The sequence below is a fragment of the Ischnura elegans genome, chromosome 2, assembly GCF_921293095.1.
Source record: "Ischnura elegans chromosome 2, ioIscEleg1.1, whole genome shotgun sequence".
Taxonomy (NCBI): Eukaryota; Metazoa; Arthropoda; class Insecta; order Odonata; family Coenagrionidae; genus Ischnura; species Ischnura elegans.
In genome coordinates this window covers 98565225-98591421 of record NC_060247.1, presented here as the reverse complement: position 1 = coordinate 98591421, position 26197 = coordinate 98565225, and the positions used below count along the sequence as shown (strand labels likewise).

The 26197-nt window shown below is 36.7% G+C and overlaps 2 protein-coding genes across 2 annotated transcripts; one reads left to right on the top strand and one right to left on the bottom strand.

The window, feature by feature from the left end:
* Positions 1-483: 483 nt before the first annotated feature.
* Positions 484-13353, top strand: LOC124154218 (protein fem-1 homolog A). Its single transcript, XM_046527810.1, has 8 exons — positions 484-1211; positions 1517-1812; positions 2000-2164; positions 4013-4573; positions 6315-6533; positions 6824-7241; positions 9147-9292; positions 12368-13353. Exons 1-8 carry the CDS (start codon positions 821-823, stop codon positions 12599-12601), a joined length of 2430 nt encoding a protein of 809 aa, XP_046383766.1. The 5' UTR covers positions 484-820; the 3' UTR covers positions 12602-13353.
* On the bottom strand, positions 13348-24552 carry LOC124154219 (protein Skeletor, isoforms B/C). The gene is made up of 14 exons (XM_046527811.1): positions 24199-24552; positions 23506-23758; positions 23139-23247; positions 22845-23010; positions 21837-21909; positions 21584-21758; positions 21391-21496; positions 19440-19576; positions 18808-18943; positions 18528-18720; positions 18266-18366; positions 17822-18085; positions 15215-15325; positions 13348-14785 (listed from the first exon to the last, which is right to left on the bottom strand). Exons 1-14 carry the CDS (start codon positions 24251-24253, stop codon positions 14571-14573), a joined length of 2094 nt encoding a protein of 697 aa, XP_046383767.1. The 5' UTR covers positions 24254-24552; the 3' UTR covers positions 13348-14570.
* Positions 24553-26197: the final 1645 nt, after the last annotated feature.

Below are 26197 nucleotides of genomic sequence, written 5' to 3'. Positions count from 1 at the left end.
CGCAATGGAAATTTCTTAGTGCATTGATATCGGCTGTGGAAGTATTGCTTTAATATTCGATCGCCAGAAAAAACGAAAGTTTATGCTAGACTTCAAAAATACCTCTTCGCTCGGGTAAGATTTTTTTAGCCTGTTCACCTTCGTGCCTAACCAGTTTGGCGCTGACTGAAGGACTCTGGGAACTATAGGCTCCCTAAAAATAAAACGCAAAAGCCAATTTACATTATTTTTTTAAATCGAGGCAAATTTTAAAATGCGTCATTAAATAATATAGTTTCTTCCAAGTACGCATTAATGGATACAGCTTGATTCTCCGCAGTCAATTTATTTCGTCCAGCTTCATCATTAGTAAATATTCATTTGAAATGAATTTCAGTTCGCCAAGGTAGAAGGTTTTCAAAGAAGCGCGAGTGGGGTATTGACAGCGAACATATGTTACGCTTTCCGCTGCTCTTCGTAAACTCTAGCAGTAGCCGCCCGCGCCGCAGCGATCCGCAGCCCCCCGCAGCTGCTTCAGATATTACGCGATACGAGGAAGCCATTACGAACGTTGTCGTATTCTCCAATCCCTCTCATTCTATCACCAAAGGTCAACCAATCGCGGTTGAGTACCGACGTGTGTCAATTGTCGAAAGTTGTGTTGAAAGAAGTTGCTCTTAAAATTATTAACATGGAGAGGGAATTAGTGTACTTAGGTGCAGGCATTGATGCAGTGGCAGTTTGTCGATGTGCAGCGTAGGAATAAGTTACCCTAGTTTTTGTTGTTCTTATGGCCGACGACGGTCAAGATTCAACATATTTTGACAATTACTCTGTTTAAATGAGACTGGACGTACTTCGTGAATTAATTGCATTGTGTGTGGAGAGAAGTTTTGGACCATCGGTTAAATTGAAACAGCTTCAGTCTCTGATGAGTCGTGGTGGGCTTAGTAAACGACTTGATATGTGGATTACAGGCAAGCTGGATTCGTCTCACCAGAAGGAAATATTGTTCAACGATTTGTATGCTGAATGTAAACACGCAGCCCCCGGTGCTCGTCTTTCATACCAGCTTCGAACTCGGCTGGAAAAGTTATCGCGTGAAGATAGGAAAGAAGTGGTATCCAGAACTAAAGATGGTTGTGCTCCCTTGTTTCTTGCGTGTAAACGAGGGCATGCAGAAATTGTTGAGTATCTCATCACGGTCTGTGACGCTGATGTCGAACAAAGAGGTAAGTTTCACATTTTATGGTGTACATCTATAATGTTTGCCATCCACCTTTATTATAGTCCATTCTCGAGTCAGTATAATGCTTTAAATATTTCAATCATTCTATCAGTCACTTAAAGCTTGTCTATTTATTTAAGAAATGTATGCCCTTAATGTGATTTTGTATACTAATTTACTTGTAAATGCACCATGCATGATTTTTTTCTCATTCATGAACAATCTCCAATAGTCCTTTGAAATTAAATATAATTAGTGACATTGTAAACTGAACACCGGTATTCATATCCAATAAAATATTTTTTATAGGCCTATATGAAGTACAAGATGATCGGTCTGTACACTGTGTTACTCCATTATGGTGTGCAGCTGTGTCGGGGCGTCTCGTAGTTGTAAAATCGTTAATAGGGCATGGGGCTCAAGTTGATGCTGTGTCTGATACAGGGTCAACCCCTGTTCGCTCAGCTTGCTTCATGACTCACCTGGATGTTGTTGCTTACCTGGTCGTTGAGGGTGGAGCTGATGTTCTTAGGCCCAACTATAATGGTGGTACCTGCCTGATTAACTCAGTACAGAGTGTACAGTTATGCCTATTCCTTTTGGAGGTAAGCCTCAAATAAGCTAATTATCCATTTTTTGTTGATTGGTTCCTGATATTGTTTAATGATGAATGCTTCAAATCTCGTTTTTTCTGCTAATTATTATTTTTTTTAAATTTTGTGTAATGTCTCACGTGTTGTGACTATTTCATTGATAGTAAGTGATTGGAAGTCTACCTTTTAAAATTTTCAGCATGGTGCTCAAGTGAATGCCCGCGATATTCAAAATAAGACTGCATTGCACTATGCTATTCAGGAGCATAGGCTTGAAACCACTCGCCTTCTTTTGGATCATGGAGCTGATCCCCATCTTTGCTCTCGGTATGGAGACGATGCTTTGCAAACAGCCTGCCTTAAGGTAATGTGAACTTGGCATGTCTTGTTCTAGTTGATAGGTTGGTTTAAATCATAGTCACATAAATTTCATACTGTTACTAAATGCAAGTCCATTTCAAGATGATTGGGATAGAAATTTCAAGATGATGGGTTTGGGATAGAAAGTGTTTCAGGCCCATGAATTCATACAAAATGAGGTGAAATGCATATTTTGTTATGGACAACAGATTCAGTGTTGTTGGTTTACTTTGATATGGCCATGGGAGATCTGCACATCGAAATCCCAAGTACTTTTGGTCAGCCTCTTATGTCACAAATGTATTATGAACAGAACAGAGAGGCATCATTTCCACATCTATTTATTATTTTCCTTTGCCGATTTCAATATATTTCAAGTGTCTTTTTCAAGTGCTGTCTGAGTGACGTACTTGCCATTCCTTCCTTTGCAAGTTCTTCCCTGATCTGCAGCCTTTTTTCAATTACCCAGTTACCAATTACAATCACTGACCCAGCTCCTTCCTCTTAAATGAGTCCCCAACAGACCCCTCTATTATCATACATTACCTCACCTACCCATCCCAAATATATTTGTCAAGCTTGCTGCTTATCACTCATACAGCTCTTGAAAATGCTGTGTGAAGTACATTGAAACCGATCAAGGGAAACAATAGAATTGAGGAAAACTTTTGTTGTTATATATTTATCTATTATGATTAGACTTAGAAAAGTTAACTTGCAAACAAATGATCTCATTTGGAAAGCACTTTTGATTGTGACCGTGAATCAATAGTCAATCGTTTTTTCTCTTTGCGGAATAGCTGTAATGAGTTAAATTTTGCCTTCATAAAAATGGAAAATTACGAATGAAGAGTCCTCTTTTACATTTGGCGAATTGGACTGTCACACATCCATGCCCTAGGTGGTAATACTCACCTAGACCGGACTAGAACCCACGACCTCGAGTTTGGCAGGGGAGAATGTGACCCTGCCACCCCTGAAGCCATGTTATGTAAATGAAAGCTTGTTCTATTATCTCGTGAATCGTATGTTCATAATCACCATCCATTTTTCCTTAAGTTTTGCTTCTACTTCTCTCACCATTTCCTCAATCTCTACAGCTATATTACAATTTCGTTCCATTGATAGCCAGCCATAGGTGGTATTACCAAACAATTTTGTAGCCGTGCTCCCTGATTGACTGAATGATTCACACACACACATGGAGGAATTGACATGATTAGTTTTGAAAAAAGAGTTCAGGATGCCTATCATTGCTGCCACCCTTTGAATAGTCCCTCAAATAATTATTTAAAGGAGTCATATGAGTAATCATACAGGCAATTCCCGAAAAGGGATGGATTGAATGACATGTGATTCATGCCAAGTTGAAATTTTAGTACACAAATATTGTAACTGTTATCCAGTGCTTAACTTGAACACAAGGGAAGAGGATGAGGTAATATGATTGCTAGTGGAAATTGTTTTTAATTCATCTCAGAAAGGTGCATTACAAACAGTAATTTTAATGTGAATTCGTGATAAATGAGTGCCTCAATTGGACCTTACTTACCAATAGGAAATAGTATTTTATTTTCATTTCAATGTGAACAAAGTGTTCATGCTCAAAGTTAATAGATAGACCTAGATATGTATTTTATAAATACACGCTTAAACGTATTCTCTTGCTTTGAAATTGTCAGTATTATCATTTTATATTACAGTTTCTTTGTGAATTTTATCTTTAGCTTTATTCATAAAAGTATTGAATCATTCTTTAATCTTATGTTCATTATTATATTCATTCTTATTTTGTTTTCAATGCTATATATTCAGTATTCTTTATCAACGTTTATATTCCCCTATATACTAGGGTGCCACACAAATATTTGAGCATCTTTGTCAGAGAGTTGGCTATTCTCCTGAGCGCATTGCTGATGCCCATGACTTGCTGGGATCCACGTTTTTGGATGAGCATGCAGATGCAGCTTCTGCACTGGAACATTGGCATGCTGCTGCAGAAATCCGAAGAAAGGCTGCAGCAATGAAAGAGGCGGGTGTGAGTGCATCAAATTCGAGCACAAGTGCAACCTCCAGTTCTAGTTCTAGTGCGAGTTGTTCGAGAACAACTTCAAGCTATGATGACAGTTCAATGGATACCGATGGTTCAGCCATGGAGTCAGAGGCTGAGCCAGAAGATCCACCTCCCCAAGTTTCAGAATATGAAGCCAGTAGGGCAGCCATCTTTGATGAGGTGGAGTCTAACTATTCACGAATGACCTTAGATGAAGTGATGAAAATTGGTGCTGAAGCTGGGGCAGATGTAGCGGAGCTAATGGATGACCGCTTCAGCAGTCATCTTCCTGCTGTTGATCCACCCTTGGAGCAGGCTGATATTGGTGACCTAGATGCTCTAAGACTTTACTCTCTCCAGGTTTGTAAAAATAAGTCTTTTAGCATTGTCTTATGCCTGAACCACAGTCACATTTTTTGTCTCCCATTAGAGATCCCTTCAGCAATAACTTTCTAGTAAAATAATAGCTTTGAACTATCATTTTCTGAATTAAATAGTCATTGTTGCTGTCCGTGTATCCGTTATTGTTTTTGTATTGCCTTATTACTTGAATCTTGCATTCTTTTGAAGGTTAGTTGCCTCAGTACAATATTGTCTTTGCAATCTGGCCTTGTAATTGCTAATTGAAGGGGATTGAGCCGGTTTGGTGGCTAAAATGTTGGCCTTCCTCTCAGGGTTGGCTGAGATTTTTCAGACTACCCGATCCCTGCCAGAATTCTTTGTGGAGAGAATTTCGAGTACAACACTGAATTCATTGAATGGGACTTAAAGCAGTGTTTCACTTGTTGCCTTTCATTAAGAGCAGGCTAGAGCTGATGCAGGGTTTCTCTCTACCCTAACTTCCCTAACCTTTCCTATGACACAAATGAATGGTTGTTGGTCGCCTCCTCCCAAGACCTCCCCTACTATGGCTAAATGAAGTATTTATCAATAGATAAAGGGATTTGCTGAGTGATGAAAAAAACCATACATATCCCCATGGCTGGTTACATCTCTTAATGTGATTGTGTGATTTAAGCTTAAGTTTTTTTGTTATATAGTTTTTAGTTTTTCTGTTATCCATCTCATACTTCCCTGATACCTCTCTGGCTCAAGATTTTTGGCTTTGCACAACCAGAGTATAATATAGTGCATTCACCCTGAAGTGCCATTTCTGTACGTGCCCTGGTGCTGGCTACTAAGTGAAACATTTAACTAAGTATTAATCTAATTAGATGTTTGAATAAAATTTTATTAACTATATTATCTGATGGCTAGCTCTATAATATCTTGAAAGATAATAAAGACAGAGTGACTCATGTTTGTGTGAAGCCTAATAATTATTGTGAGATGTGTTTAGTTTTTAAAAATGTCTCTTAGGTTTGTCCACACTCATTATTAATATGCATATAGTCTTCCTTTTTGTCTCATTTGTAAAGGTACTTGAGTTAAATTTCTGAATGTCTTTCAGAGTTTTCTGTTTATTATTTATGCATTCAGTTTTTATCCTCATGAGATGCCTTAAACAACTTTGCAGGCATTCAGTTTTGTGCTAAATCATGGTGCTATTACATCCAATTGCTTTTATTCAGGGTAAATTTCATGGTTTTGGGGCACAAATTACATGGATTTAATATTTTAATGAAGCAAAAGACAGGGAACACCTGTTTTTACTATTCCAAATTTTACATTAGATGTTTACCTATTATGATTAGATGATACCTATTTAAGTATTTGGATACAATACATCTATTTTAAAGAGGCCATGTAATTGGGTGAGAATAAAAATGAAACAAGGGATGTTTATCTAATCCTGGAATTTGTATTTACTGGGCAGTCGATCAGTATAGTGGAATGTGGACTCTCCAGCAGGTATGAGTACAGTATTTCCATTCATTTGTAAAGAATGATGCAGTCAAAGTGAAGTGCTTGTTTATATTCAATTCCTCTTCGAAATTTTCTCCTTGGGAGATGAAACCTTAGAAGTCCCATTTTCATTGTACATATCCTCTTTTATTAGTTTTTGTTTTCATGTTTCTCAATATCATATTTTGCTTTGTCAACTTAAATATTTATTTGCATTAATTCACTTTGCTAATAGTTCATATTCTGACTTTTTTAGGTTTGTGAAAGGGTCCTTGGACCTGCACATAAGGATACAGTGTTCAGGTTGATGTACCGAGGTGCTGCTTATGCTGATGCTCAACAATATCAGCGATGTATCGACTTGTGGCGTCACGCCCTGGAAATTAGAGTTGCAAAGGATTCCATCCTTTATGGAGACACTTGCTTCACAGCTCAGGCCCTAGTTCGTCTTTTTCTTGTACTTCATGAAAGACAGGTATGTTTTGCATCTCCTCTCTTTTTGCCTTCATTTGCCTAGTTGTTAGTGGAGTGATAATAATTCAATTTTATTTATTTATCACCTTTGGTTAATGCATTTTTGAGGTGCAAAATATTTACTGTATTTATTACAAGTTAAAATGTCAATATCACAACCAAAGCCGTGCCTCACATCCATTAGCATGGATATCCATGTGTTGATTGCAGATGTATTAATAAATTTGTTTCCTTAACTGTAAACCTTTTTTGGGTAACTTTTTTTAATTTCTTTACATTTTTATTTTCCAGATGCCATCTAGAGAACGAGGTGAAAGCAATCGCTTTGAAGGCCATGAAGGTGGTGCTGTTTTTGCTCAGGACAGGCTCAGGCATGAAGATGCCCTGGGCACTCTGTGGTTGCTTGCGAGACAATTAAAAGAAGGCCACAATTTGTTATTAATTCACCCCATCCATAAGCGACAGGAAGAGGCAATGGATAGAACCCTAAGATGTGTGACGCATCTCATGCATTTGGCTTTGGCTAATGCACCTACTCCTCATGCTAAATACTTAGTCACCCAGGCTATAAAAGTGGCTGTAGCTTCTAATGTGCGAACATCTCAAGGAGATACACTGTTACATTTGGCAGTTTCCCGTATGCATGCAATGCGTGGGGGCTACATTGCTGCTGCAGCTGTAGGAGGCCCAGTTCCCTTTCCGGATGAAGGTTAGTGTTTTCTGTTCCATGACTGTTCCGTTTCAGTAATTCTCAATTCTCTAGCATGTCATGAGAGTATCTCTTTCTCTCACTGGTAATCAACCAATGGGTTGGTTTGCAGTAGTTGTCCTCTACAGAAGCGCAGCGAGGGGGAGGTTTTGGGTGCTAAACCCCCCCCCAGAGCTCAGAGAAAATTTTAAGGTTTATGAATTTCACTTAATTGGATTGATATTACTTATGGAATAGTCTAAGGATTAATAAAATATCCATCAGAAAGCCGTAAAACTCACCATTTTGAACCATTTACATATCCTTAAAACTTCCTGGGGGAGGGCCCACCTCCCACTTACCTCATTATATTGAGTGTGTATTCCATACCCCCCAGATCTCCAGCTTTAGTTGTGCCTAAAACCCCTTAAGGCGTAATTCTTTGCTGCGCCCCTGGTCCTCTAATATGTACAGTCATTGCACTATCCATTTTGTTATAATGAGTGACCAATCCCTTTGTTTCTCCTTGTAGTGAAAATGTTCAATTTGTCTGGTTTCAGTCTCAGTCGGTCTGGGACTTCCATAATCCTAACCCTGTCCACCCATGACATTTTAAATACTCAATGGTTTTACTGTAGACCAAAAGCTTCTATTCTTTTTGTCTGTTCATCCCATTTTCCCTGTTTCACTACCATAAAGCATTATGCTCCATACTGAAGTCATTAGTAGATTCATCCATTTTATAGTGGTTTAGCTTTTTGAAAGGTATATACATCTTTCTCTTCTGGTAGAAATCATGTATTTTGATAGTGTATTTGTAGGCAGGCAGGGGGTGTATCTTGAATTCTACTGCTGATTTCCCTCTTGCTTCTGGCAATCGAGTTTTTTTTTTCATATTCAGTCATCTCGTCATGTCGAATCTGTCCACAACAGTGATTTTAATATTAAAATTTTACATGTACATGACAAAAGTGTAAAACTGGATATTTTAGAAATTTTAGAAATCGCCAAATGCACTCTTGCACGTAACATCGAAATTTTTAATGATATGACTGTATTCAAATGTTCTAACTTTTTATCTACTGTTTTAAAATCTGACTTCTTCCTTGACAATCCTTCCTCCTCCCCTTCTCATTAACCTCGTTACCACCTGACTTTTATCTGCCTGCCCCCACCCCACCTCCCCAAGCTTTTATACTTTTTGTTTTGAACCTCCTATCCAACCAACAATGGTCAATGCTCCTCCTCATGCCCCCCCTCCTCCTTCCCTCACACTATTGTTGGATAAATAAGGCTGGATGTTGTATGCTTTTCTCAGTTAGTCTTGATAATGACGTTGTAAACGTTGAAACTAGTAGACTGCAAAAATATAAGGTTGTGGAATAGTACTGTGTTTTTATTTAACCATGAAAATATAATTTAGCTTCTCAGTTGTACAGAATATATTTGGAAAATATAGGTATAAGTCTACAACTGTCGTGCTCACTCTCAAAGCTTCCTAATATTCAGATTTTTTCCTATCTAAAAATCTTAAATGCATTCCTCACTCATTTGTAATGAAAATTGTATATTTACTTTTCCAAGCCTACTGCTTGTGTAATTTTTGTTAATGATTTAAAGTAGTAACTACATTAATTACTATTAATATGGATAAACATAATGTATTTCCTCTGGGAATGACAATTGATTAATTTTATGCTTGGTGAAATATTTTTACAGCAATTATTACACAAATATTTGTCAAACAAAGTGTACTGAAAGCACCTCTAGGTAAAATGGATCTTAAATTCAGGAAATGAGTGTCATTTCCTCATTTTTTTGGTGTTATTTCTGTAGCTATTTTATCATTTTTAGATTATGTTGGTCCAGCCTTAAATTACTAATTTCTTTCTCTTATTATCCATTTTGACAAACAACCCATTGTAGCTGGTGGAGGTGGGTCTCAAGGAATATTCCCATGCCTAGATGTGATTCAAACTATTCTTGAATGTGGAGCTCCTGTGAATGCAAGAAATGAATCTTATTCAACACCTTTACATGTGGCTGCTGAGCCAGCGAACTTCAATCGAGAGGTAATTCCTTCTTTTTTTTTAGGATTTTACATCTTGTAGATTTTAATTCATTTACATTACAACGTCGATAAAACAAGGCCCCACGGTGCTGAAATAAACACTTGCTGTAGCGAATTGTCGCTTTAGTGGAGATTGAGAAAATTATAGCCAAGAAACGTATTGTCAACCCTTGTTTAAGAACAGGTTTGATATGGGGACGGAGACATTTCGATTCGATAAACTTAAGCATAAATCCAGAACAAAGGCGATGTTTTTTTGCATCACTTAATTTCCTTACTGTAATAACGAACCAGCCATTCAATTTATAAGTGCCATATTGAATCAAAATCATGCAAACCATTGCTTTGTCAGTGATAATCCCAATGCACAACCCACCAAGCCACTTTTTTAGGGACGTGGTGCATTAACGTGATCATTCTGTTGTTTTGGTATTTTCCGCTGAAAAATTCAGACAATTACTGATAAAACTACTGCGGATATTAAATGTCTCCAGTGCTTCCATTGGTGTATATTTATTTTTCCTGTACTTTTTGCGGAAGTTATGTGAAAGATTGTATCGCATTTGTTTCTGCGGACAACTGTGGAAGATGGTAGAATGATCCTGCCTCAGAAGACTTTTTCTTATCTCTTCCAGTTTTTTTGAAATTGTGAAGGGTGAAGGGGAAGATAAATTAATTATGCCACTCTCGTATTGCTCTTTTATTTTCATTTTCTCGCTTAGAAGTGTTTTGCATTTTTTGGCCATGGTGTCTACCTTCAAATGCTCTCTATTCGCGCAACTCACGGACGTTCGGGTATGCTGTCTGCCGCCTATAGAACAAAAGAAGATCGAGCATTCACAAATGTTAATGGATGATGGAATTTTCCTAACTCATAGGATATTTTGTTTTTGATGCTCTCCCAGAAGATTTTCGCAAATAGTGAGGAGAGGGAAGATCTGTGCTGAAGTCATGTCAATACTTCCACTGTACAAGCGCTCAACTATCGCCCACCAGATCAAACCAGCTCATCTAGGAGCCAAACAATATGCTACTTTAAAGGTGACATGCAGGTGACTCCCGTAAAAGTTACCACCGTGGCTAGTCCCGGTATACTTTAAACTATTCAAGAGCGAACACCTCTTTGGGTTCTATGTCCAGGCCTGCTCTGCAGCTGTGGCACTGTGTGCACGATTAGACTGCTCGGGGGATCTGGGTTCGAATCCCGGTCAAGGCGGATGATTATTTTCTCTGTGGATCTTTCGCACGAATATGCATGCGCTCAGTTGGCAGTAGCCGGGGCACAAATGCTCACCTCTGAATCTTGGAGACTTAAGAGTTGAGTGCATATTGTTTGGCTCCTAGATAAGCGGGTTTGATCCGTTGGGCGATTGTTAAGAACTTGTACAGTGGAGGCATTGATGTGTTTGTTGGTAGAATTTTTCGTTGAATCAGAATTACTTCTTGTTTCACACTGATTCATCTGTGATGTTATTAGTATGTTTTCTTTTGGGGTGTCTGCGTGGAGTCAGTGTTTTTTTTTCTAATTCGGTGAGTTCAAATGAATATAATCAAATTCAATAGTTTCATTAAATGGTATCTTTTTCACGAAGAGGTCATGGAATAGTTCCTCCACATTCACCGTAATACCTTAGCATGTAACTTGAATCTGTCCGCGACAGACTTTCTTTATACCTGTTTGGACTCTCTCTTGTGACACAGAATACATATCTAATCCGAAGTTACCCTATCTAGCAAACCTACCTCTTTGTTCATTGTGTTTGGTCCTTCAGTCAAGTAGAGCCTCTGTATATTCCTTTTACTTACTCTTTCCATATAGTTAGCACTTAATAATTACTAATAATAATTAATTTTCATTAGACCTTCATCTCTGTTAAGGGATCTCTTTAATTGTATTGATCATATCCCTTGAACTGAACTTATTTGCCCTGTTAGTGCAGATTTCTTATATGCAATCAAATCCTGGTTAAAGATCCAGAAGAAACACAGTTGCAATTTTTTTATAAATAAGTTTGATGTGAGGTCAATTTTTTAATTAAGTGAATAAATGTTAATTTTTGCTATATATTCTTGTTTATCATATTTTTCCAGGAATTAGAATTTTTAAATGTGACCATGGTCAATAACTGAACTAATTTACTTGCTCTATAGTGTCTCAATATGAAGCTGACTGATATATGTAGGTCATTCCTACAGACCTAACATGTATTCATGCTATGTTATACAGTCTTTAAGAATCAATGCTACATAACTTATCCTAGCTTTATGTCTACCTTGGACACACATAGTTACCATTGAATTTTTGCATCACTAATCATTGAGAATTTGATGTTAACTTGGGGATGGTTCTTTATTGCCAGTGTAGACATATTTATATCCCATGATAGCTGCTATCTACTGCAGCAGAGGTGGTCTGCATGGTGGTTAAATTCTGTTAATTTGTGTCAAATGTTTCCATAACTGTCATGCATTAAATATCAAACAGCCAGTTATGGTTACAATCCGGCATCTGCACTACAGGGACCTGAGGGGTGCTGCATCACAAAGATAAGGATGTCTTCTGGGCAGTCTGAATTGTTTTGCATGGGTTTTTCATTCCTGAAATTCCTTCAGTTTTCTTAATCATGCCTACTTGTTAAAACCTGCTACCATGTGGATAAATGTTGCTGTTGTATTAGGTATGATAATAGATATTTTCAAAAGCTTCTTACAAGTGCCTCTAGAAATTCCAATGATCCTCACATTATTTTTATTTTCATAATTTAGAAATTATGAAAATAAATATGTATGCATTTGATTTTGAAGGTGTGGGTTCATAAAAAGTCCCTAATTTAAATATAGTTAGTTACCTTAAATCCCTTTTGCCCTGAATTATGAAACTAAATTGTTGTATTGCATTAATTTGTATGGATGTGAATGTCTCTCTCATAAATTAATTCCTGTACTTCTTGAATGCTTCTTTTGGGCTACATAATCAATATGACATGGTTCTTCAATTGCTTTGATGCTATGCATTTCATTTTGGGTAAGTAATGTGAAGTATAATTCCTAATGGCTCTTTAACTTCTATTGATAGGTCTTTTCATTATTGCTCGAGCATGGTGCTCACTTGGATCAACCTAATCGCACTGGATTGGAGCCAGTGGTAATGCTGCGCTCTATTCCCGAAGCCGAGAGTTTCCGCCTGTTGCAGTACACATCTCTAAAATGTTTGGCTGCCAAGGTGGTGGTAAGGCAGTGCATACCTTATTGGGGTGGACGCATACCAAGAACACTTGAAAGTTTTGTTCGAATGCATGAATGGTATTAGCCTTTGCATAAATATGTGGAGTATGTAATCTCATTAAATTTTTGAACCTTTTAAGAGTGAAATTTGTGTTTAATTCATTCTGTTTTTATCTCTCTAAATTAGAGAGCTTTATGTATTTTTTCCTATTGTTGGAATCCTATTAAGGGTACTTAAAATGATTGTGAATGTGAGTGAACTTTTTTTTGTGTGAGAGCAGATGTATTCAATTGATGAATCATGAATGGTTATGTGCCTGTTGTTCTGTGACTAAAATTAATCTTTTATTGAGATATTGAAGGCATTTACTGTAATGACATTTATGGTACTATTATGGTTGCCAGTTGTTGAATTTTGGCCTTTGTGATCCATGTATTTTGAAAGATACATAGAGGATATATGATAATTTTTTTTAAATATGTATTAAATTAAATTATCTTGAAGGTTTAAATCGTGTATGTTTAAATAAAGCTTGAAAATCCTGGCAAGTATGACTCCTATTAGATGTTCTAGATCTGTCAATTGCTACTGCCATTTTTTTGCCTGTTGATAACTATTTTTGATATCACTTGGAAGTATGCTTATCGAGCCGGGGACATTTAGATTGAAATGAAACTTGGAACGCTTAAGGATATGCCTAACAATGACATACTGTGTATTACTCGATTTAAAAGTTACCTATTGAAAGTACATGGATTTAGGTTTAAATAATCATTGTTAATGTTAATAAATTGTGAAGAGTTTAATGCCCAATGAAATAAAAATTCAGATTATTACATGGATGCTTTTTATTCTTTCATAAGAAAGATGATGGTACTCCCTAGCTTTTCCACTGTTGTACTATTTGTATCCACTGCTTTCTGCATGATATCTCTGAATATATATTAAAATCTTTACTGCGAAAACTTTCTTCTGATGCAACTCACTTTACTTCTAGCTTCCAAAAAGTTTCATAATGAAGACTGAAAATTAAGTGTTAAAAGGAGCAACCTTGAATTTAATAGAGAAGTTATCACTTTTCTCAAGGGATGTATGGATTTTAATGTAGCTCGTAATATCCAGCTTTGGAAGGTAGTATTCTTACAGAACTGAGTCAGACAGCCTTACATTTCATTGAAACATTCTCAAGCAATTATTTGGGTAGATTTATAATTGCTATGAAGGTTGTTACTTGGGAAAGTTAGTGAAATTGGTGACCAAGACCAGGGTATTAGAATAAATATATCATCTGGTGCAGATCAGTCCAAAATACATTCGCACACACACCTATGTGACAATAGAATGGAAAACTTGAGATTACTCAAGAAATATATCTCTCGCAGTGCACTAAACAAGATGAGCTCATAACATCAGATCAAGGACAAATATACCTAGATTATGACTCAAACTAATCAATCTAAGCACTACTTGCATAGAATATCTTAGCATAGCTTCAGAAACTACTTCAAAACCCATGTGTTGCCAAGTTTGAAATCCGCGGAATAAAGGTTTCTCAATGGCTTCAACAATTCATAAAAATTATCACCATGTTGGTTAACTTTTTTTAAATCTTCTTTTTCTTTGGAATAAAATAATTTCTTCTGCATGGCTAGTATGTGATCATACACATACTTTCCTATATTTTATTTGAAAAGTACTCAATTAGTATGCCAACGGTAATCAAAAACTACATTCAATTGATGCTTAAATACAATCATCATGCATGTAACACAACCTTCACATCAGTCTAGGCCATATCAGTGAGTCCATTTTCAGAAACATTTGGTGCAAGCAGAAGAGAAATTGGAAAACTTCTTGCCCTAACTTCATCCTTTGCAGTACTCTCCACGTTTATCTTTACTCTACGGCCTAATATTTCCAAAATACATAGACTTGTAACTTCCATGCTTTACAGAAATGCTGTAGACATGGCAAACTTTTCCAACATTAAAGTCATGGTATTTTTATCTCACCATTGATTAAGAAGTCATCAAAATTATCACAGGTAATGCATCTAAAACAAGTATAAATAGGAAATAATTAAAGCTATGTATGTGCTCAGACATATGCCGAGAGTAGCTGAACGTTGACTGCCACCCACAGCTGACAGAGTGAAGCTGTCTACTACATGAATTTTCCAGCCTACGTTGGAGTGGGTGAAGCTGTTGTAGTAGACTGTGTCCGGCCATGATGAATTTGGGGTGATTTCAAGCATCCCAGGTTCTTGATCTGCGAATAAAGTTTTATCATTTTAAGGACAAAAGTCTTATTAGATATTAGAAAAATAGAATTTCAGCTAAGGAGCATGGGAGGAAAGTATCCTTATACATTTTTAAAAGTGCTAATTTCTCTTACTGCGAATACAAGAAATGAATTATGAAAGTTTGGCTAGCTAAAGGCTACCCAATTTTAACCATCGATTAGCAATGAAATACATTAATAATTACTCCAAAGAAAGTGATGGGATTAAACAGTTACTATCTCTTTTGAGAATGATCATTTTAGGATACCAGCTAATATATCCTCGGTAAAAGTAATGTGCATTCATGTCCCAAAAAACTACAAAATGCTATGATGAATTTAAGATTTTTATAATATGTTATGTTGCTTTAGATATAAAAAAATTCAAATGATTCAACATCAATGTGTATATCCTACCTTTGTCACACTTGTAGATTAGAGAGCGGTTAAATTTTTTGAAGTCAGTGAAGTCATCATCTCGCCTTCTGTCCCTTTCAGTACTGTGGCGAGCCAGGCAGAGAGGTCCAGCTGTACGGAAATCAAGGATTTATTTTTATGAATTTATTGTATTTGAAATGAGCAGAAATCAGAAAAATGCTATATCAATGCAGATGACATGGATGTCAGAGTATGTTGGATAAAAAAGTAAGTTGTGTACAAACTTATACATATAGTAACTAACAAAATCCTTTATTTTGATGGTGGCTATTGACATTTATAGCAATCCTGGTGATAAGAATGAGGGAGCTAGTGAAATCGGATCATTAATTCAGCTCATCATTTATAACACGTTCAATACTGCTTCAGACCCAATGACCAAAACTTGTACTTCATCTTTGCACCACTTCTGTCATTATGACTGAAGAATGAGTCGCCTTTTTGGCCTTTCATAGCATGCCATTGGTCATGTCTGTTTCAGTGCCGTGTATATAATTTGACCTACATGGCATACATATAGCCTGATTCTCAGGTAAACTTTGGGATTTGTTATTTTTTTGTTTCTAAAAAAACATTTTTGTATGAGTATGTTAGATACCTAATGAAGAGACAATCTGGCCATGTACCTATGTTAAATTTATATTTTAAAAATAATTTTATAATTTATATTTTTTAAACCGATTTAAATGGAAAAATTTTATGAATAAACATAGAAAAGTAATAGTATGTTGGACATGCATTTTAGAAAATGCTTTTAAATATTATAGAAACATTCATGAAAGTTTTCTGTGCATGGTATTCAAACAATTTATGCACTAAATGGTTCCTTAGGACATCCAGTGTAAAAAGTTATTACTTTTTTCACTTTTGATCTTTCTTTAGCCTCTTTCCTTCTTTCACTGCATTCTCATAGCAACCTTTACAATGTTTTCTTACTTCCATGGCTCTCCCTTTTTTTCTTAGCTCATGGCAGGATCTACCTATGTCGTTTTTACTCTGTGGGTCTCTCTCTTCCATGTTTTCCTCCTTATGCGATATCAAATGAAAAAAATGATGTTGCTTCAGAACTCAACTATGCCCATTTTATTTCCTGTACATTCTTTGCATGGTATATATGCATCAACCATGGATGTTAATGATATCAACTCCACAGCCAACTTTATGTACTACTGCATGGTTTTTCTTAGGGGTGAAGAATAAGCTGCCATCTGATTCAACTGGTCCACTGATGATTTGGCATCACTGTAGCCAAATACTACTTCTGGTTTTGTAGCCTAATCGCCATTTCTTCAAGCAACCTCAACAGTTTCATGCGAGTGCTTTGTGGAAAGCATTATAACATTCCCTTTGACCTTCCAGCATAGTACGGGAATTTCTCTGCCATTCTCTTTAACTACGATTTCTCTTTTTTCTATTTTTCATGGTACACTTTCGGGTCATGCATAATAATAATAATGATGATGATGATTTTATTTCTGTTGGTTAGCAAGTACCATAGAAATCGTCAAAGGGAGAAAAGGTATTAGGTTTGCATCAGTTTTTTCTCAAAGTTCCCGTCAGATTAGTTTTTTGATCCGGCAATTTTTTGGCTAGTTCAACACTAGTGTAGCAGGTGCCAGTGCATATTGTTTGCCCTTCATTCAAATTTGGCTCACATAATTTCATGACCACATTCATCTGTGTAGTCTTTTTCACTTCATGGTTTTTCCTGGCGTAAATTTTCATTCTGTAAGTAAAGCTATGGCCTGTACATAACTTGAACAGCTGTATCTCATACTAATGGCACTTTTATTCATTTACTGTTGCATGATGAGTCTTTTGCTTGATAAGAGCATGGAATTTATGCCATCTGGACATACTTCATTGCTTGCAAAGTGAATCATTCTCTATAATAATATGTTTCATTTGCCAGATGACAAGTATTATGCATGCATGGTACGTCACAAATAAAATTGTACTATAAGCTTAAGGTGTATACAAGTTAGAACAAATACATTAAAATACAAAAGAAATTACAAAGATAAATATTTATCAATGAAGAAGAAGCATTTGGCCAATAAAATGTTTTTAATCTTGCTTTGATATGTCATCAAATAGAAGTTCAAATCTATTCTGAGACGCAATGCTGGGAGCAAAGTTGTTTTTGAACAAACCAGTCCCTTGATTTGTAGCCTTTTATAAGAGGCATAGAGACATCTTCGCCAAGCCCACCACTTCGCAAAATTAAAAATATGAAGTTTATGTGAATCCTATAAAAATCTCATCTTTGTTTAATCAATGCATTAAGGATCATAAGGTCCTTCGTCACAAGGAATTCATCAAGCAACAGTCACACACATCCATATCCTGGGTGGTGGAAAAGTCCACCCAGGCAAAATTCGATTCTTGGACTTAATGGTTCGCAGGTGAGGACGTCATCTCCCCACCTCAAAGCCCAGGAACCAGTTGCTTGTTTGTGGCAAAACTAATATGGGCTTCATAATCCTGCTAACACCATGAAGTCATCTTAATTTTTCATAATATAATAAGAGGGCATGGATCTCATTTATTGTGGCTAATGATGATATATGTATTAGTTTCTCTCACCTGCAGTTGGCCGGGCTTGACCTCTTGTTGAAAATTGCACTCCTGCCAGAACTCGGGCCTCCTTGCGCTTTCTTGTACGAGCATTTTGATTTCGATCTATTCCTCCATGAGGTTCATCGGTAATGATCAAGGGATGGTAAGCCTCTGGACTATGAGGATCATTGCCACCCCTCACTTCAAAGGTGTACCTCAGACCTCTTTTCAAGTACAATTCAGGAGCCAAATAGCCATTGATGTACCATGAAAATCCTGGAGATGCCATTCCTGAGAAAGTTATGCATGCACTTAGGTTTTATTGATTTTGGTATGTGTGATTTTATCTTTTTATTCCATAAACTTGTATCTTGATGGTACTCCTTTTAGATTCTTTTGGCTTTAATCTTCTGTGTAATTAGCTAATCACTTCTTCCAGTTTTTGAAATAGTGCATACGCTTTTTATTTACCTGTCATGCCATGATATCCCCTTTTTCCTCCGGAAGGTCCAAGAGTGGCCGTGAATAATCTTATATTCTGATCGAGAATGTGTGAAATATCCCATGGTTTCCTGAAATAATTGTTGCACAATCATACAATACGGTTTCATCCAAATAAAGCTCATTTCAGAGGTTAGCATTATGAAGAAGTTCAATTTAAGATTTTTAATCCCATCGTAGTATCAACTAAAGTATTTTTCTAATAAATAGATAAGTATTTAGGTATTAATACTTAGGTTCAGCAGTCGATCGAGTGAAAGCAAAGCAATTATTTTCTGCTTCTTTTCGTCCTAAGTTAATGGATAAACTTCCTCGTGGATAGAGATCATGGAAAGAAGGCTCCTTTTCATCATTTAGAACGCCCAATGCCCATATCAACTGAATTTCACGGTCAGTTGGAATTTCCTTATCTCCTGGGTCAGAATCTTTGCAAGGAGAAAATTTTGATAATTGTATTGATGTACCCATAAAATTATCTAGAATTTAGGTTTCAGAAGATACTCATTACTGACTTGGAATTAGAGATCTTCTGTAAGTGATGGTATTGATTCCATTGGCTCTAACAGCTGTATGCATCTGGTTGTCATCTAGACCACCCAGTAATTCATCTCTGCATACTCCTTTGTACTGGCCTAGTACTTTTATGCACTGAAAAATAATAAGTTATTAATCAAAAGAATGAAAGATTGAAAGAGATGTTTTCTCAAGTAAGGTGAAAGTTAGTAATATTGGAGTCACTGTGCCTATGGGTGTACCCAGCGGCAGGCAGGGTTGGGCAGCTGCCCCTCCCCCCCCCCCTTAGAAGCAAAAATAAATTTAGTTCAAAACAAAAGTTATGAACAAATTTTGCTTTCGAAGAAAAATGATATTAGTATCAGACATGGAACTAAAATAAAAATCATTTTTTTTTCAAGCAAATAATTATAAAAACTAATAAATTGCTGTCATAATTTCCTTAAAATTGTGGTTTCATTGACCTTTTCTGTGCAAAAAAGTTACAACTTGAACAACTACAGGTAGTTTCCCCGCCCCCCCCCAGTTTTGATTCTGGGTACGCCCATGACTGTGCCATGACAATGTTATTGACACGATCAATGCAAAATAGAGGTCATTGAGGAGTTAAAGAGGTCCCTCAGATACTCACCGGTGCCTTGGCTGTAACATTGTAATCATTTGCAAAACCGCGATATCCATCGATGTAAGCAATGGCAACATCGGACCCAATCATTTGAGCTCGAGTTGGAGAACCACTTATTCCAAAAGCCATGTAATCATTTTCATCTGTGAACAGTTATCATACATAATTATTTTAAGTCACAATTTCAATCACTTATAATTACCACTTTGAGGCTAGAAAATTTAACTGAAGTCACAAATTTTCATTAGATTCTGCGAGGGATGCAATTCCAACTCATAATCTTTATGTCATTTTCATATTTTTTTATTTTTCTAGGCGGATACATATAAACTAGAATTAGTCGATAAAATGAGCCAAATGAAAAGGCACAAAGGGTAGACCCCGAAGCAGCAATCAATATCCCAACAAAATACAGACAACAATGTTGGCGTTAACGTATGACATCTGTGCAATCAGTGGCATAACTATTTGGGGGGATAAGGGGATAGCTCCCCCCCAAAGCCGTGGAGATATTTAAAAAAATACAACACTATTGTCTAGTTTTGACATGTAATAACTGCATTTGCTTAAAGTTCCATTTTTAGTGCCAAATTGATGTAAAATGTATTTCCAGGCATGTCATTTTTCAAAAATTTTACCAGATTTTGCCTGAGGGGTAGAAGGCCACCCCAGGCCATCCAATCCCCTCCCCCCCTCCAAGGCATATTCCTATAGTTACGCTACTGAGTGCAATATCCATGTTAATCCAAGTTACATTGTATAGATATCTGTCAAATATCCAAAGGGCCTGCCAAAGTATCCATCGTGTAATAACAACATGTTTAGGATATATATTAAACCTCATTTAGATATCCAGTGGATATGGTCTGCTGCTTGGGGTGCGTAAGAGTCTTATAAGGAGTGGGAAAAACCACAGAACAAGCCACAAGAAAGTGGGTGGAGGAAGAAAAATTCTTGATAATAAAGATGGACTGATGGTGTGCATAAGAGTTAAGAGATGCTGAAGGGCTTAATAATGTGGAAAAGGAAGTTAGGCATAGAGAGGGGAAAAGAAGAAAGTCAAATTGTACGCAGATGAAAATTGTAAGTCATCTGATGATCAGCCACTCACTCAAAAGCATCAATGTGAAAGCTAAACCATTTATGTACTGCCAGTGGGCCTAAATGTCAGTCTTCATTGTATGTATGGAAACTGTCACTGGTCAATGTATCTACACACTTTTTCCAATCATAATAATTTAAATGCTATGTTTTCCTTTACAAAAATAATATTTGACCCCTATAATACTTCCATGGTTTTACGCCCTAAACATTTCTTCAGCATTGGAAAAAAATATGGATGCACGTATTAAATAAAATTAATACAAGGGATAGTTAAAAATCTGAAATTTTACTGACTTCCTTATAACAGCCTCTATAGTCATTGCTAAACCTACTCAAAATGGGCTGTCAGTAAAAGGGTGAATTTGCATAGGTTAGGGTAGAGCTCACACCAGACTGCCCCATAGGCTCATAAATTTTACACATTCAGGGTAAGGAGATAATTCCTTCCCACAGACCTCTTTGTGCCGTGAGGATTTTATTTCTGGGGGATGTCCTGAGGCTTCTAAAGGCAGCCAAACACTGTACCACGTGGGTTGTACTTGGCACTATACATTGGCGGACTTAGGGGAGGGGCACTTTAGACATTCAAAATATGTGTAGACAATTTTTTAATATGGTTATCATTACATTCATTTAATTTTGTGCTTCATCGGACCACATTCTTTTAACTTCATATTAATAACTTTCATATTAAAATAGAGAGAATATTTCACACTGGAATTGTTGTATGTTGTTTTTAATCACAAATGTGAGAAGACCGTTTGCCTGTCAGACCCTTGTGCTCCTCCCTCCCAGAAAAAAATCCTGGATCTGTCTTTGGCACTACATGAAGATAGGAGTGTAATCTACTTACCTACTTGAGCAGCTAATTCGATGGTTATTTGGGGTCCAAAAACTTCCCAGCTCATTCTGTATTCTTTATGTAGTTGCACACAGTTTGGCAGAGAATTTTTGTGAGGCTGAAAGAAAGTGTCAACATGAAAATCATAATTTTCAAATGCCTTTGTGTTTGATGGAAATTTATTACACTAAATACACAAACTTACCACAATTTTGACCAACGATGGCGGTACATTTAGTCCATCTGGGATAATAACTGATCCAAAATTTTCTTTGGTATCAATATCAAATACACTAAACCAATCTATATCAAATATTGTAAGCTCTCCTGGTAGCTCCAGTTTTACAGACTCCCGTAAATAAGGCCTTATTGGGTCCAGGCTGATAAAAATAAAATGTTATTTAGTTTAATTCATGTCTATCTTCATATAGGTGAGAAAATATGAACAAGGTACTTACTAGCCGTATTCATCCGGAACTTTAAATCCTTTAGACGATGGCTGAGGACCGACTCCAACCCAAAAATATGTACCTAAAATACATATAAAGAATTAGGGCTTCACTAGTTGAATGGATGACACACTAATGATTAATGTTGATTAAGTTATTATGAAATATCATCAGCATATATGTATTTTCTCTCTTAACCTATTGGTGCTTGAATTCATTTTTGAGACTGTAAATTCTTTTCAGAACTATTCCATAGTATTATATTTTAAGATTTTACTCTAATTTATTATACCTTGACTTAAAATCTTGTGCCCCTGTCATCTTACTCAACCCAACAAATGTAAATAATTCCAGACTTACTAGCAATAATCATAAAAACAACAAGATGAGAACGTATACGTAGGAATTGTCTCGCACCCCTCTGAATATAGACTTGCAGTGCTATTTATGTAACACAATATACACACAAACTGTGTATATTTTGTAGTATAAGTAAGACTTCCATCATGCAAGTGTTACTTGATATAAGGTAGCCATCAAGGCAAAATTCATAAATCTATAGCTCTAAATCCATGATTCGTGGTCTAATTCTCAGATTTGCATAGGCATTTACTGGACAGTTGAAAATTGTTATTTGTTCAGCCATTATATATTGAATTCTCTGTAAATAATCGAATGGTCACCAGCTTTCCAAGTTCTTTTGGTAAAGACTTTTTAAAGTCGTATTTAAATTGGCCATTTGGCTATCTAACAAAAACCATGCATTTGTTAACATGCAGCTAGCTTCCTAGAGCATGCCCAAATAAGTACCATTTCAAATATTACTCGATTTTGAAATGCAAGCACGGCTAAAAAATTTTACAATCAAAATAGATTCTTCCCCTACCAGACATTGTTTATTTGTTAACAGCACAAGAAATAATTGTTTTCTATTTTTTTCAGCTGGTATTTTAATATGTTGCATCAGACATAATAAAAGTCAGATGAAAAGAGTGGTATCAAACATTTGAGACATACTTTTTCCTCCACCATCATATGAAAATTCTGGAAGGAGCAATGTTTTAGCATCCAAAACTTGTATTGGGCCTGAGGTGACTCCATGAGCTTTCCTGGTCAGCTGAGAAATTCTTTGAGTTGCAGGTGGGTCAAAGTCCTCAGGTACATATATGTCACCAAAGGTGTTCTGTTGAAAATAAATGAATTTTAGATCACTATAGTATGATTTTAATATGATTATTGGCAAAATTATTTTTTAGGTCTACATAGTATAATGGCGATAAATTAGAGAAAAAGGTTATACTGAACACAAACCTGACTAGAAAGGTCGTATACTGCTAACCATTTTATTTCTGTTATTTTCTTCCCATCAGGTAGCTTCAGAGTGAAATCCTTGTTGTAATACCGACTCAAAATGTTTGTCCTGAAAAGATGTGTAACAACTACGATTATACTTTCATAGCAAACCTTTTTCATGACATTCAAATGAAAATGATTAAACTTGATAATTAACTATGTAGATATCTCTGTGCAGTCACACTTGACTTATGGTGTTATTATTCACTCATATGGACAATTCAAAATAGAAAACGATAAAATAGAAGTTCTACATCCCAAAGTCAGCATTTTTACACCCCGAAGGTATCACCATATAATTGAGATGGCTCATGTCTATACTTACTTTCCATATTCATTAGGTACAATAAAGCCCAAAGGGCCTGGACGATTTGAAGCACCGGCCCAAAAGAAGGTGTCTGCGCCATTTCCATCATAATTGAAATTCGTCAGGAGAAAAGTCGTATCATCCACTGCATGGATCTCACCAGACACCTGATGATGGTAGGAGTTCATCTTCCCAATAAATTTCCCTTGATATGGTCCTCCATCCTGAGGCCCTCCAGTCCCCTGACTTGAAATTTTTTGGATTTGAAACACTGAAAACGACAAACAAAAATTTAACTTCATTTTCATACCGCATACTTGATTTTGATTTGCCGCGTTCAGAGAAACAAAAGAATGTATTAAATAATTCGATAAATTATTTGCGACTACTTGCATGAAAGCACGATAGATTATACACATGGATAGAATTTCATTTAAAAATGCATTATTATATTGTCTTTTAGAAACAGATTTCGTTATTAAAAAAGATGGTTATCAGGTGAGTCACGTAGGAATATTTATCTCCTTAAACTTAAGATTAGTACCTGATGCCGAAATTTTTTGTCATAAAGCTTATTGTACGAGAATAATATCAATTATCCCTAATTACTCGCTGCGTCAGGTCAAATTATCGACCAACGATGTTTGAACAGCTGCCGAAATCACATACGATACCGCGACATATGTTAAAATTGTATATTCAGGTACTCACGTAGGCTGATGATAATCCAGGAATGCTTATGAATCCTAAAATTGTCAATTAACATTCTACAGGAAACTTATCCCCAAACTTTTAACAAAAACATCGAAGAAATCCTTCCGCCTCCCTCTGACGTGGTATACTCCGCGACTAACGGTCTGGCGTCCTTCCGACCGCTTTTTTCCTGCCTGGCTCTCAGCTACAGGTCAGTCCACCTTCAAGGTGCTCAAGGCTAGGCTGCTCTCAACTTTCACCCAGTTCTCCGCCGGTGGTGAGGGACTAAGAGTAAAATTCGGAAAATGTGGAGCAATTTCTCTAATTAATAAATAACATGTTGCAGTGCTGAAAGAATCGGGGGTTGAAAGTAATTTTCGCTCTAGCCTTGCAGGCCTAGAATATTTGCAACCTTGCGAATTGCTTGCAAACCTCGCGAAACCTTGCAATTCGCGAAAAAAATGTGACGAGCATGCTTGTCAAATTTTATTTTGCGAATCGTGGCTGCGATTCCCATGAATGGCATGCACGTCATGCTGATTGCTAAGGGAAAGCAGAATACTCGGGAAAGTAACTATTATGCATTAAGTCTTCGCCCATATTTGATGTTATTTAATGAGAAATCGTTCTTGCATCTCATTACAATTTTTCACTTTTCTAAACTGGGAATTTTTTTGCGCAATAATTCCGTAGTAATTCCTCCGTAATGTTTTGTGCATCATGTGGTAAATGTCGTCCATGTAAAGAGAAAATAATGGTCTTAATTTCATACTTCAAGAAATTTTGTCCTAAATTGGAATTATTATCTCAGTCAATATTTGAATTTTCGGGTGCAATTTACATTAACTTCCATGATTTGGATTTATTAAAAATATCATCCGGCGTTGAAGTCTCCATTTCTCGTGGCGGAATTTCTACCCATGATCTTTCGATTCAGTCAGCTTGGGCGTTGCCGTCTTTTCCTTCAAACCCAAGGACGGCAGGAGAGGGAGTTATCCGGCCACGGTATGAGGAAAGGTTATTCTTCCTATTAAATGATCATGATCAATAATATGAGTATGTAATACATTTTTTGGTTTTAGTTTAGGTACGACCCCTTTTGGGTCAATCTATAGCGCAGCCCCGCCGAGTCGAGGGAATTGGATACCCTCCAATATTGATTTGATCAAATTGACTTATATTTTCTTGTTTTTTTTTATATTTTAATTTAATTCTAAATTATTATTTCTTATCTTGTAACTTTAAATGAAAAACAATGAATAATACCCAGGTATATAGAAATGGAGAAGTCCAAAATGGAATATTTTGATAAACAATAGTATCGAAAGGGACTTTACGGCTTCAAAATCGTGATTATTTTAAGCTCTATAATAAACCCTCTTCGGTTGCGGGGTTTCGATCGTCAACACTGTCTCCAATATCTTGTCTCATAAATTTGAAATAAATTTAAAATGACTCTGCTAGATGCTGGTTACATTTTTTTCTGTTTCGGTGGCTCCTAAGCGCGCGCCTATACAGCCTATGATTTGGTCTGCCTCTGAGTACATTCATACAACTTATGCAAACCGTCATCGCGGTCGAATATGGGTGGAACCACTGTGTGCCCAATAGGTGAGCTCTAAGAGACATTCTAACGAACCCCGTGGATTGCATCCGTGTGTGCATGGGTGTGAATGCTGATGAGGAACTAAGACGGTGAGGTCACTTCCTCCGGATGTCCCTGCGACGCCCAATCCAATTGAAAGGAATGCTGTCTTTTCTAAAGAGCTTTAATTAGCTACTACCATAGAGTAAGTGTATACTTACTCTATGCTACTACGGTTTAAGACTGCTGGTTGATCCGTCACTGTAACACAGGTGATAATTTTTTCCTGCACGGAAATTGTTTTGCACGAGCGCCATTGGAAGAAATTCATTCGCGGCTCTTAAAGCAATTGGCTAACGGCAGTTACTCACCCGTACCTGGAAGCGTGACGGAGCTCAAGCGCGGTGTGGATCACAAAGATCATTAATGAGT